We start from the raw sequence: 11,219 nt of genomic DNA, 5'->3' as shown, positions 1-11,219 counted from the left end.
AAAATTTGAAAGGGAGGGGGGGGGGGGAGGGAAGACGTAATGTGGCGGCTCACCAGTTGTGAATTTTACTTTATGAGATATTAAGACCGGATTCGAGCTCGTCGGAGATTTTGCAGGAAACACGCAAGACCACCGAGACATCCGGTACACGAAACGAATTTGTACGACGCGAATTCGACGACGATGACGGGACCTAAGGCACGTCGCGACCTCATTGCAATTCCATTCCTAGAAGCGGCACACACGACGTGTATACCGAACAAAGTGAACGTACGCGAGAGAGCACGCGAGTGTGTGGCGTAATTTGGACGCGGGAACGCGTTCACGGAGCTCACGCACACTGATCTGGAAGGGCGGGGGGAAGGGGGGGGGGTCTCTGGTTATTTCGTTTTCGCTTAACCCTTGCCTGTGTATGCGCGAATCACAAGCAGGAAACGATGACGCGGCTTGAATAATGTACGCACGAGAGAGAGAGAGAGAGAGTAACCGGAAGTTGCGCGAAAGCGACGACAAATCTTACGGGACATTAGCATTAGTAATGCACGATGCTGGAATTGATTCGAAGAGAATATTGTTTCTCCATAGAAAGAGAAAGGGAGAGAGAAATTTATTAATTATTTGGAGATACGCGATCGTGAAATCGACGGAGCTTGATTATCATTCAAGCAAAGAGGATACTAGCGTGGATATTACCCGGTAAACACCAACAGTAACATTATACTAATGTTACAATTTCCCTCTCAACGATGGAAATGCAATATAACATGCGTTATATATAATAGTAACATTATTGAGTGGGAAACGATAACATTGTTATTACTATCAGTTAGTGTTTACTGGCTAATTAGTGTACAAGACGAAGCGAAATGATTCCGAAGTAATTTTAACGCTTCTCTTTTGTTAAAAAAAAAAAAAAAAAAAAAAAACCATCCATAGCATGCGAAGAGTGAAAAATTCCGAGGCCTTTTGTTGCGTCCCTACTCAAGAATCACGAACGTCCAACAACGAGATTCGAGATGAGCTGAGTGAATCCAGGTATCCCGCCGGGACGACTACGCGGCGAGAGGCGAGCAAACGATCCGAGAACTGAGGGTAAATATCCGAGACGGAGACGACTCACCATGCAATTGTCCGAGACGCCGTTGCCGAGATTCCGTATCTCCTGCAGACTGCCCCAGGGACGTGGCTTGTTGTCCTGCTTGCCGGTGTACGAGTGGCAGAAGGGTCGTGCGTACTCCATGCTGGAATTGACGTCCTCGAGGCTGTGGACCAACGACTTGGCGACCTGGTTGCCGCCGCAGTAAACCTTCGGGCTGAGCTTGTTATTGGCCGCGTCCACCGGCAGCTGCTGCTTCGTCTTCTCCGCCGACGTGCCCGCGGTGGTTCTGGACGATTCGTCGTCCTCGATACCGTCGAGCATCGCCGTGGTGCAGACCGACGCGAGGGAGCCAACGGACGTACTGGCCAAAGTGCAGCTTCGTGCCGCTGCAGGGGCAGATGTTCCCGCAGGGGCGCAGGTGGTGGTCGTACCCCCACCATTCCCCGACCGCATCTCTGAAACGCGTGCCTTCGTGGGTCCCCACCGTTTTCCTCCATTGTTACACAGCTCACTCGCGCCCGTCCGACGGCCGAAAGCGAGCACGCGAATTACGGCGAGGACGTCGTGAAACGCGCGACCGTCGTGCCGGGTTTTACCTTTAGCCGGGTCGAATTTTAGTTCCTTGTTCCACCGCACCTCCGAGGTCGCGCGAACCGCCAGCCGGTGTCCCGCGGCCTCGCCGATGGACTCCCGGGATGATCGCGCCGTTACGTTCTGAAAATCGATTTTGTAGGAGAGACGAAGTATAAATAATCTCACGTAAGAAAAATAGATCGCGGAGAGAATATGAAGTCGGTGGCTGAATCGATTGGAATATGACGTGTGCACGCGTGCTTACCGACTTACCGCGAGTAAATTTACCGAGAGTATGAACACACGCTGGCTGCACAGTTTGGAAAATTCAGAAGCGAAATCATCATCCGACCGTGTGAACGCGGGAAAATGTTCTTTCTTGAAAAGCCACGCGAATCGAAATCTTGTTCGTTGGATATAAGTGTCAAGTATATTTGTTTATATTTATTTTATGTCAACATACAGGGGGTCGCAGTACAAGGAAGGTGCATGAATATCTCTTGTTTTTAAGAGAGAAATGTTACAAATCGAAAGAGAATGACCGTAAAAACATTCTCCTTTGGTATTCCTCTTTCGAGATCACACGAATTGTGCCTCGGACATTTCTCATTGAAAACCAAAAGAGATATTTAATTATTCTCCTTATGCTGGGACATCCTGTATGTCATCGTTTGACGCACCGATCTCGCAAGTTAGTCATTCCAAATGTAATACTCGTAATACATTGACAGCCAACTTGCCGACATTACTCGTTCCTTTCGCGCGGATAATAAATTTCTATAAATACATAAGTAATCGATCTTTTATATAATTGTTTATAGCATCACGAAACTCGTCTGCCTTACTCGTCAATGATGAATTATCGCTGCTTCGTTAAGCTTCATATGTTTATTCAAATTTATATTTATATTCTAGTTAAATTTATAGATTTTTAGATTATGTAGAATTACCCTATATTGCATATTGGTAGGATATTGCCTTCTTCGGCCGCAGTCGTTCGCAGTGTTCTTGCCCGAACAGCTGCCGTAGTCGTCCTTGAAACCGATCCCGGAATCACTGTTGCTGGAATGAGCGGTCGACGTGCTAACGTTGCTCGGCTGAGGCGAGGCGGTGTCCAAACGTATGCGCGCTTCGTTGTAAGGATTCGTCTCGCCGTTCGTGCAATCGGATATATACAATGTTTGTATGGCACCGATAAGATTCGTACAGCTATCGGGAAACTCTTGGCAAACATTCAGCTCGGACGACTTGGTGCACGTAAAGCCGAACACGTTACACGCACTAGAATGCACTTGGTGGTCGATTAACTTATAATAAATAGTGAAGACGTGACACGAGTTGGAGACGATATCGTCCGTGTCCCTCATGGATTTAGTCAATATACCAAAATACTGCTTGTCCTGCTCGGAGAAGGAGTTACAAAATATTATTCGATACGATGGGTACTCCGCGATCACGCGATTCTCCGAGTTGGTGAGCTTGATATTGGCAACGTGAATGGTGAGAAGAACGGTCGTCGGGTTTCGTTTCTCCGCCTTCAGCCTTTTGATGCACTTTCTTAAAACCTGCAACAGAAACAGTCGGGTAAAAGATCTGTATTACGTACAGTCTCAAGGAGGTTCTGGCATTTGACCGCAGATCAATTTGTAATATATAATACAAAAGTAAGACACGATATAAGAGTTGATCGAACTAAATGTGCGACAGAAATTTCGATAACCTTCACCGTATCGTTTTCGAGAGATATTTCATGATCAACTTGATACGTTTACAAGCATGCAAAATTTCATAGAACAGATTTCTTCTAATTTGATATATTTATGTACAAGATGAAAGTTTGAACAACTATTGTAACATTGACGATTAATATCCACAAATATTATAGGTGAATTTCAGAATTATTGACAGTTTCGTTTTAAAAATACAATGATGGAAGGATTTACGACGCATAATAACGTTCAATATACACACATATGCGTAAGCATGTATTTAAACGCTTATATACTTCTTTCTGTTACCTGTGTATCTGTTAGATCAACTGATGCGCAAATATAGCATCAAGAAGAAAGATAAAAAATATCTTCGGACTTGTAATATCGCATATACACATATTTACCTCGGCTTCATCTCAAACGAACATTTAATATCCGATCGGTGAAATAAACGTGCAGAAAAGAAAGTTAGATAAATAATAAATTAACGAGAATCTCCCTTGATGCGTCACAGAGAACACTTCACTCAGCGCTGGAACCTCTTTAAGCGAACCTCGGTTAGGTGACTTAAAAGTTGGAGAATCCTAATGCCGGAAGCATACCTGCATCATACACGACGAGTGCAGCTGATTCGGTATGTCGATGGTGCCGAGATAACCGACGACTGTCCTGTGAACGATCTTCTCCGAGTCACGCTTGTGGGACACCGGAGGGGGCGGCGGCGGCAGCGGACTCGTCATGTTCCAGCGATAGTGCAGGCCCGAGTAACTGTAGTGATCCTTGTTCTCCAGCACCGCGCTGGAGCCGACCGCGTGAAACATGGCGCCGCTCTGCAGATCCCTCACCACCTTCGCCACTCTGCACTGCAGCTGCAGAGCGCCGGCGTTGGTGGCTCTCGGCTTGTGGGCGTACTTGGGCTTGGATCTCACGGTGGCCAGGCCTTCCTCGTCGGACGAGTCCGAGTAGTAATTCTCAGCTATTTGCAGCCGCAGCATGCCCTTGGAGTTGCCTATCAGCTGCACCACGTCGTCGTGCGGCACCTTGCTGACATTGTGACCGTTGACAGCGACCAGGTAGTCGCCGGCGCGCAGCCCGGCGTTCTCCGCCGGGCTGCCTTGCACGATGCAGCTCAGTATGCATGGCTGCTGGCCGGAGATGGTGAAGCCGAAGCCTTTCACGCCTCGAATCACCTCGACCGCCCGCACCCCGTAGTTCACTCGCTTCTTCTTCCTCCTCTGGTTCTGGTGCATGCTTCCTGCTGCGCTGCGGCCCGTCAAGAGAGATCCTCCTCGCGGAGGAGACACGTGCACTCACCACCGTTGCTGCCGAGGACACTTCCGGGATTGCGATACCCCCGCCCCATTATTCGCGCCACGCACCGTCTTTACAGCGCGCATCCTTCGCTCGACGACGACGACTCGTCGCCGGCGCGACGATCGAAGTCGCTCGGCCCCGAGTGGTAGCGGCTGCTGCTGCTGGTCCCACCTCTCCCGATCATCCGTAGGCCGTGCTAAATTCCAAATCGATTCGACGTGAGATTATGGGAACACGCTCGTCGGGGGGTGTCTAGAACACTCGCCAGCTTGTTACCTCGGTCGCAGGACCCGGAACCTCTCGCACCTAGCAAACCCCGTGCAAGCTCTACGACGATCGAATGTTTTGGAATGCTTCGATCGAGGAGGCTAGAGAAGAGGGTGATCGACCTTGTGCGAAATAGAAAACGGCCCGAGAGGTTACGAGATGGTGGTGGTAGTCACGTTGTAGGGCGCACCACCGTCGCCGATGTTCCCGAGGCTGCAATTGGCTGTTGTGTTCGACGACGCTGCTTTCACGAATCTCAGAGAAGATTCCAACGGCTGCTAAATAAACGTACTGCTGAACGTGAGCAAAAAAATTCTGAATCTTATTTGGAGGATTCACGTTACGGCCCGGTATTCGTGGTTAAATCTTACGTATATTCAAGGCCGCCTTAAGTTCGTCTTCAGATGCTCCGCAGCCAATGAAACGAGCCGTACGGCATCTGAAGATGACCTTAAGATGGTTTCATATATAGACCCGACTACTGCCCGTTTCTACCCGTTATAGTTATATAGAAATTTACGAAATATCAATTCTTTCTCGAAAATACACTTGCATATCAGACAAAAACTCGTTTCCTAAACATTCCTCTACGGATCTAATTGTTCAATTTAAATCTTTCAGACGGATTCATATTGCACGTTTACCAATTAAAATCGCAAATTTTCGAGCAAATCGAAAGGAGGACGGGGTGTCTTTTATTTCGCGTGCGACGTTCGGTTGTCATCTGTCAACGTAATCCGACTCGTACAATTCGACGTTACCGAATTTTACGTTCACTCATTGCGTTCTGCATGCATCCGGGTATTTTCGTCCTCGCCCGGCGCCATTATCGTTCCGAATAATCGACTACAGTTGCTGGCGGTCACTAGTTGATAACAAACTGTACCGATTGCTATTATCACCGGCTAGGAGGGGCGAGAGGAAGGTCGCTTTCCAACGTAATCCAGTCCGTCGTCGTGATCTTCGCACGTCGCGTTTACAGTGCCGGCAAGTACAGTGGCAAGTACAGTGGCATGTCTCTCTGTCTTCTCGCCGCAAGTAATAGCACTTCTGAGTAATAATTATCGTGGGTGTCTCGCTTGAATTTTTGCGCGCGCGCAAACATGATTTCACGCTTAGATAAAATCGGACCGTGAGAGATACCTCCATCACTGATTCGCGAATCGTTCGGCGAGGCACGAGCGTTGCTTTTATCTTCGCAATGTTGCTGCGTCACGAAATCGCTCTTCTCGTCGCAATATCCTGCCTGGGTATCGGATTCGAGAACATTTCTTTGTTTTTTTCTACCAGCAACAATTATTCTCTCCGAATAGCTTACAGAATGGCACGAGAGATATAAAATCTACAAATAATTAAATGTAAATGTGTAGATCGAGGCGATATCACAGGAATATCACAGCACTGTTTTCTATATATAGCATCAGCTTCCATACTATTGCCAAAGTAGGGTTTAATCAGCGAGCTGCAATTTTCTTATCACAGGAGCTTCAGCTGCAGTGTCGCAAGTAGGATCACGTCTGCTGTCATCCATGGCTCAAGCTCTGCAAACCCACGAAGTCGTACCAGACGTGGTGGACAAGGTGCCTGCCGATGTGCTGAATGTTACCTATCCCAACAATCTTGTCGTTGAGATTGGAAAGGTGCTCACTCCGACTCAGGTCAAGAATCAGCCTGAGGTTCAGTGGAGTGGCGAAGCTGATGTTTACTACACCTTGTGTATGACTGGTAAATAGCTTTTGTCATATATATATAGCTAAGCACTTGATCTTGTATTGACAGTTGTAATATATATTATTTCTCCATTCAAACAGATCCTGACGCACCGAGCAGGAAAGAGCCCAAGTTCCGGGAATGGCATCACTGGTTGGTCGGTAACATCCCTGAATCCGATGTGTCTAAGGGAGAGGTTCTTTCTCAGTATGTCGGCTCCGGCCCTCCGCAAGGCACTGGTCTTCATCGATATGTATTCTTGTTGTACAAGCAACCAGGCAAGCTGACATTCGACGAGAAACGTTTGACTAATCGCAGCGGCGAGAACCGTGGGAAATTCTCCATTAAAAATTTCGCTACTAAATATAAGCTCGGCGATCCGATTGCCGGTAACATGTATCAAGCAGAGTGGGACGATTACGTGCCAACTCTTTACAAGCAGCTCGGGAGTTAAGGTTTATATGATGTATTTACAACATATATATATATAGTATATAGTGTATACATATATATGTATATGTATACACATAATGTACACCTAATATCTTGTTGAGTAATAAATGCATTTCAAGCATTCTTTTATGCACTATAATAATCGTGTTTTTACAACCAAGAAAGCAACAAGTAAGATATTTCTTATTTTGATTCATCCATCTGACTTGCTTCGCGAGTTCAGGGTGATTATTCATTCACAAGAGAAGGACAGAGTGATGATACCATTGATATTGACGGGGATTTAGTGTGATAATTATATAAGACAATTGTGGCATTTTATATATATCGCTTAAAGATATCGCGTCAAATTCATATCATTAACTTTTGTTTTTCTTATGAAAAAAAATGTCGCGATTTAAAATTCTGGATCTTCTTGTACGTATCGTACGTATCAAGACTGCATCTTGTTGAATTAAATGAAGCAGAAAAAGAAAAGCTACGGATGTGAAATGGAAGAAACATTTGACGAGCCGAATTCGATGTAAGTGAACCCGTAGTTTGTGCTGACGTACGTTACGTGTTATGAAAACAAGATGAATTTCAATTTTGCAAATTGAACAATGACGATCCTTCGTGCGGATAAAATTTGCCTGAGAATCTACGACTCTCGAAGTCAGCTTTAATTGCGCGACGAACAGATCCATACGTACGCTCTGTAGCATCGTTTGAATAAACTCGTGGAGCTAATTTACGATCTGTAAAATAACGAGGGAAATCTTTGTCGGGAAATTGCCACTTATTTTCTTGCTACATGTTAGCAATAGGTGCACGGTATTGGAAAGGTCAGCAGGACTGGCCTTCTCGGATGTAAACTGGTGGGGAACACCCGACCATAAAACTTTCCATCTCTCTCGCAGATCCCGTTAATACCGTCTTTGCAGGTGACTGAAAACAGTGAGCCACCAAGAATGAAGTATTTAACATCAGGTTCGTACCGTTTTCGTGCTTGTTGTTACAATAATAAGTCTAATTAAGTATAAGTGTAATACGTATAGTTTTGCGCAAAGAGAATCATCTGCGTTGACGAGCGTTGATATCTCGATAGCGAATGGAGATCAGTGATTTTTTTCTTATCGTTAACTTTACATCCGCAATAACGATCCTCAGGAATCTTCCTGTGCGCGTTTCTTGGCTTCGCGTTGGGCGACGTGGAGTCGGAGTTTAAAAAGGCGAATATCGAGCCCGACATCATAGACAAAGCGCCGACTGATAAGATAGAGGTATGCGTTGAATATTCATGTCGTTGGAAATACACGGACAGAGATGAATATTCAGTCGGATCGGACGACTTTTTTCACCGCTCGTGCTGAGAGTTTTATGTTTCGCGTGTGTATGCACACATTACTCTCTCTGTCTGTTATTATCCGTTATTATTCTGTTATATTTATGCATCGTGTCATTTCCCGCGATAAATGACTATATTTCTTCATCACAGGTCAAGTACGGCGACAAGGTGGTCGATTTAGGGACCGAGTTGACGCCGACCGAGACCCACGAGATACCCGAAATACACTACAAACACGAGGGCGGAGTGCTGTACACGCTCGTTATGACAGGTGAGCCTCGAACTGGCTGGAATTGATAAATACGAAAAATAGATTAAAAACACGCTTGTTGCGACAGGTAAGCCTCGGGCGATTAAATTGATAGATATTAAAAATACCTTAAAAAACACTCACGAAAATGGGTACACCGCGACAACAACAAGCTCCCCGAGTGAGCTCGCTTTATTTCCTCGCGCCGAAAACGATCGTCTCGCGATGCGAATCGCGAGATCGACGCGGGTCAAACGCGCCCAAAGACGCGTCGCTATCCTCGATTCAACTTTCACCGCAAACCCGTTTTCTCTCCGCCGCTACCCGCCGACACGCGAACTCATCGGCGTCTTAATTGTCAAGTTTCGAGCCATGCAAATCCAATATGCAAATGTACACCTCTCGGAACGACAATTTTATCGGTCGATATTCATTGTCGTTCCCACGGGGAATTCCTCTCGTTGTTTCATCTCGCTCTCAGTTTCGCCGTATCGCGATAGATCCCGACGTGCCGAGGAGGGGAGGATACAATCGAGAATTCCGTCATTGGATCGTCGGGAATATACCGGAGGAGAACGTGGCGAAGGGTGAGATCCTGGCGGAATACGTCGGCCCTGCCCCGCCTAAGGACACCGGCAAACATCGTTACGTATTTCTCGTCTACAAGCAGAATCAGGGCTCGATTACTTTCGACGAGAGGAGGCTGAGCACCTGGTGAGCGGTGACGCGCAATTTGCGTCATATATATAAAATAGTTGCGTTCTGCGTACGTTTACAGGGAGACAAAAGATTACACGTGAAACTTGCCCGTGTATGACTATATATAATCATATATAGTCAACGAAAAAATACCGTTGTTGGCGAATTATATACAAATATAATCGAAGTAAACGCTCCTGGTGCCACTTGTACTTCTGACAGCACACGATACTTCGACATTTAATTAAATGACGTAACATCATTCCTTTTCGAATAGACACATGTGATCATACATGTAACCACATATATGAGCACAATTCATGTATGATTTTATATCATTATATATAAGCGGATATAATTTTTTCCCGGATTGCGCAACCGCAACTCTCTCTCTTCTTCCCGATAACGCGTTTTATCTTCTTCGACTTTCGCAGGGACGGCAACCAGCGGAAGAGGTTCTCCGTGAAGAAGTTCGCGGAGAAGTACGATCTGAAGGGTCCGATCGCCGGTAACTTCATGAAGACGGAGTACGACGATAACGTTCCCTCTTATCACAAACACTTGGGTTTCTGATTTCAACCCGCAAATGGATGATCCGAACTGAATTTCTTCGGAGATACGTGACAGATATACATACACACGGAAAAAAAGGTGTCTTTATATTTAGTATTTCTATTTATTTCACTGAGATTTCTTTCATAGGAACAACATGCGCGAAATATTATTCGTTTGGGTAAAAATTCTATTGTCTCATTCGAGAAAACTCGATGATTCAATAGAAAGAACGCTATTATTTCAAGCAATATCTTTTAACCGGATAAAATATTATCCGGTTACGATAAATATGTAAAATGAAGCAATTTCTTTGTAAGAAAATTATCTTTCGTTTCGAACAAATTTTTTATTTAAGACAAAGATACGTATTTTCATTGAAAAGTCTAAAAATCAACAACCGCGCTTATTAATCGGAGCATCAGTTTCTTCGGAGCATTGCCAATGATAATGATAAAAAATTTGTTTCGATGCGACAAAATTTAACTAAATTTGAAGAAATCTTTTCCTCAGTGTTTAGATAAATATACTAAACTTTATACGTCATTTGAGATCACGCGAAATCTCTGCCGTTACTTTCTCCAGATTATTACATAAAAATAAAGCACATTTTCGCGCCATTAACCTATATTGAAGGAACACAAATGAAATCGTAGCCGACCGTAGTTACATACTTGTCACCTTCACTGAACCTTTCTTCAGTAAACTCTTCATCTAATAATGGTATAACCGGTGGTGTAACAAAGAACGCGACATCTTCGACAAACTTTTCAAACAAAATTTTCTTTCCCTACAAAAAAAAGAAATATACAGGAACGAGCGAGATTTCTTACGAGTAAACAAAAGAAAGAGAGAGAGAGAGAGAGAGAGAGAGAAGCCAGTACCCGTTTCGCACCGAGTTCTATATATTTTCTCGTTGGTTTCGTTATTATTATAAATATAAAAGGTACATGACATTCAATTACGTTCATATCCCCGAGGTCGTTACATGACGTTACATTCGCGCCCTTCGCGGGCGTATCACTAGTAAAGTAGGTGTAAATCCTTAACTTTACGGGCTTATCCTCTACGATCGATTATTATGAAATACTTGCGGCTTGTCGCACTTGTTACACGTTATTACACATTGACTAGAATATAATGAGCGCATTTCGCGACCGATCGTCATCGATCTTTCGGCGCCGCGCGCGCCGTCGCGACGAGCGCGACGCTTAGAAAAAGAGCAGATCATTATAAGAAGCTAGTCGGGGGGGGGGGGGGGGG

At 45.2% G+C, this 11,219-nt stretch overlaps 3 protein-coding genes and 1 long non-coding RNA gene across 10 annotated transcripts in view; 3 read left to right on the top strand and 1 right to left on the bottom strand.

Annotated features, from left to right (window-relative positions):
* LOC106748237 (regulator of G-protein signaling loco) overlaps positions 1-5,063 on the bottom strand; it is a 15,586-nt gene extending 10,523 nt beyond the window's left edge. For all 3 annotated transcript variants that reach the window (XM_014626567.1, XM_014626568.1, XM_014626569.1), the window contains exons 1-5: positions 4,975-5,063; positions 3,987-4,894; positions 2,623-3,237; positions 1,696-1,813; positions 1,121-1,554 (exon numbers count right to left, since the gene is read on the bottom strand). In XM_014626567.1, coding sequence (XP_014482053.1) covers positions 1,121-1,554; positions 1,696-1,813; positions 2,623-3,237; positions 3,987-4,634 — 1,815 coding nt within the window. In that variant the 5' untranslated portion in view covers positions 4,635-4,894; positions 4,975-5,063. The remainder of the gene's footprint in view (positions 1-1,120; positions 1,555-1,695; positions 1,814-2,622; positions 3,238-3,986; positions 4,895-4,974) is intronic.
* On the top strand, positions 51-1,256 carry LOC106748241. Its single transcript, XR_001374728.1, has 3 exons — positions 51-696; positions 937-1,092; positions 1,169-1,256. It is a non-coding gene; the product is annotated as an uncharacterized LOC106748241 (long non-coding RNA).
* A 757-nt stretch (positions 5,064-5,820) lies between the features above and the next one.
* Positions 5,821-7,267, top strand: LOC106748240 (protein D2-like). 5 transcript variants are annotated; one of them, XM_014626578.1, is made up of 3 exons: positions 5,821-5,952; positions 6,448-6,690; positions 6,777-7,267. In XM_014626578.1, exons 2-3 carry the CDS (start codon positions 6,495-6,497, stop codon positions 7,127-7,129), a joined length of 549 nt encoding a protein of 182 aa, XP_014482064.1. In that variant the 5' UTR covers positions 5,821-5,952; positions 6,448-6,494; the 3' UTR covers positions 7,130-7,267. The 5 variants fall into 5 exon arrangements, with proteins under 5 accessions (XP_014482064.1, XP_014482061.1, XP_014482063.1 ...); XM_014626575.1 differs by having other exon boundaries at positions 5,821-6,003; XM_014626577.1 differs by having other exon boundaries at positions 5,822-5,964.
* Positions 7,268-7,513: 246 nt separating this feature from the next.
* On the top strand, positions 7,514-10,256 carry LOC106748165 (protein D2-like). The gene is made up of 5 exons (XM_014626415.1): positions 7,514-8,097; positions 8,278-8,390; positions 8,606-8,726; positions 9,206-9,419; positions 9,839-10,256. The coding sequence occupies exons 1-5, from the start codon at positions 8,079-8,081 to the stop codon at positions 9,975-9,977; spliced, it is 606 nt and encodes a 201-aa protein (XP_014481901.1). The 5' UTR covers positions 7,514-8,078; the 3' UTR covers positions 9,978-10,256.
* The last annotated feature ends 963 nt before the right edge of the window (positions 10,257-11,219 follow it).

This window comes from Dinoponera quadriceps, unplaced genomic scaffold, assembly GCF_001313825.1.
Source record: "Dinoponera quadriceps isolate SergipeBrazil2010 unplaced genomic scaffold, ASM131382v1 scaffold2600, whole genome shotgun sequence".
Taxonomy (NCBI): domain Eukaryota; kingdom Metazoa; phylum Arthropoda; class Insecta; order Hymenoptera; family Formicidae; genus Dinoponera; species Dinoponera quadriceps.
This window is presented reverse-complemented; position numbering and strand designations above follow the sequence as displayed.

Bases quoted from the DNA above. Each gene is read 5' to 3' on its own strand.
- LOC106748240 (XM_014626574.1), top strand. From the start codon at position 6,167: ATGTTGCTGCGTCACGAAATCGCTCTTCTCGTCGCAATATCCTGCCTG. The intron at 6,216-6,447 runs GTATCGGATTCG...TTCTTATCACAG, and splicing joins CGTCGCAATATCCTGCCTGG to GAGCTTCAGCTGCAGTGTCG. The intron at 6,691-6,776 runs GTAAATAGCTTT...CCATTCAAACAG, and splicing joins CTACACCTTGTGTATGACTG to ATCCTGACGCACCGAGCAGG.
- LOC106748165 (XM_014626415.1), top strand. The intron at 8,727-9,205 runs GTGAGCCTCGAA...GTATCGCGATAG, and splicing joins GTACACGCTCGTTATGACAG to ATCCCGACGTGCCGAGGAGG. The intron at 9,420-9,838 runs GTGAGCGGTGAC...CGACTTTCGCAG, and splicing joins GAGAGGAGGCTGAGCACCTG to GGACGGCAACCAGCGGAAGA.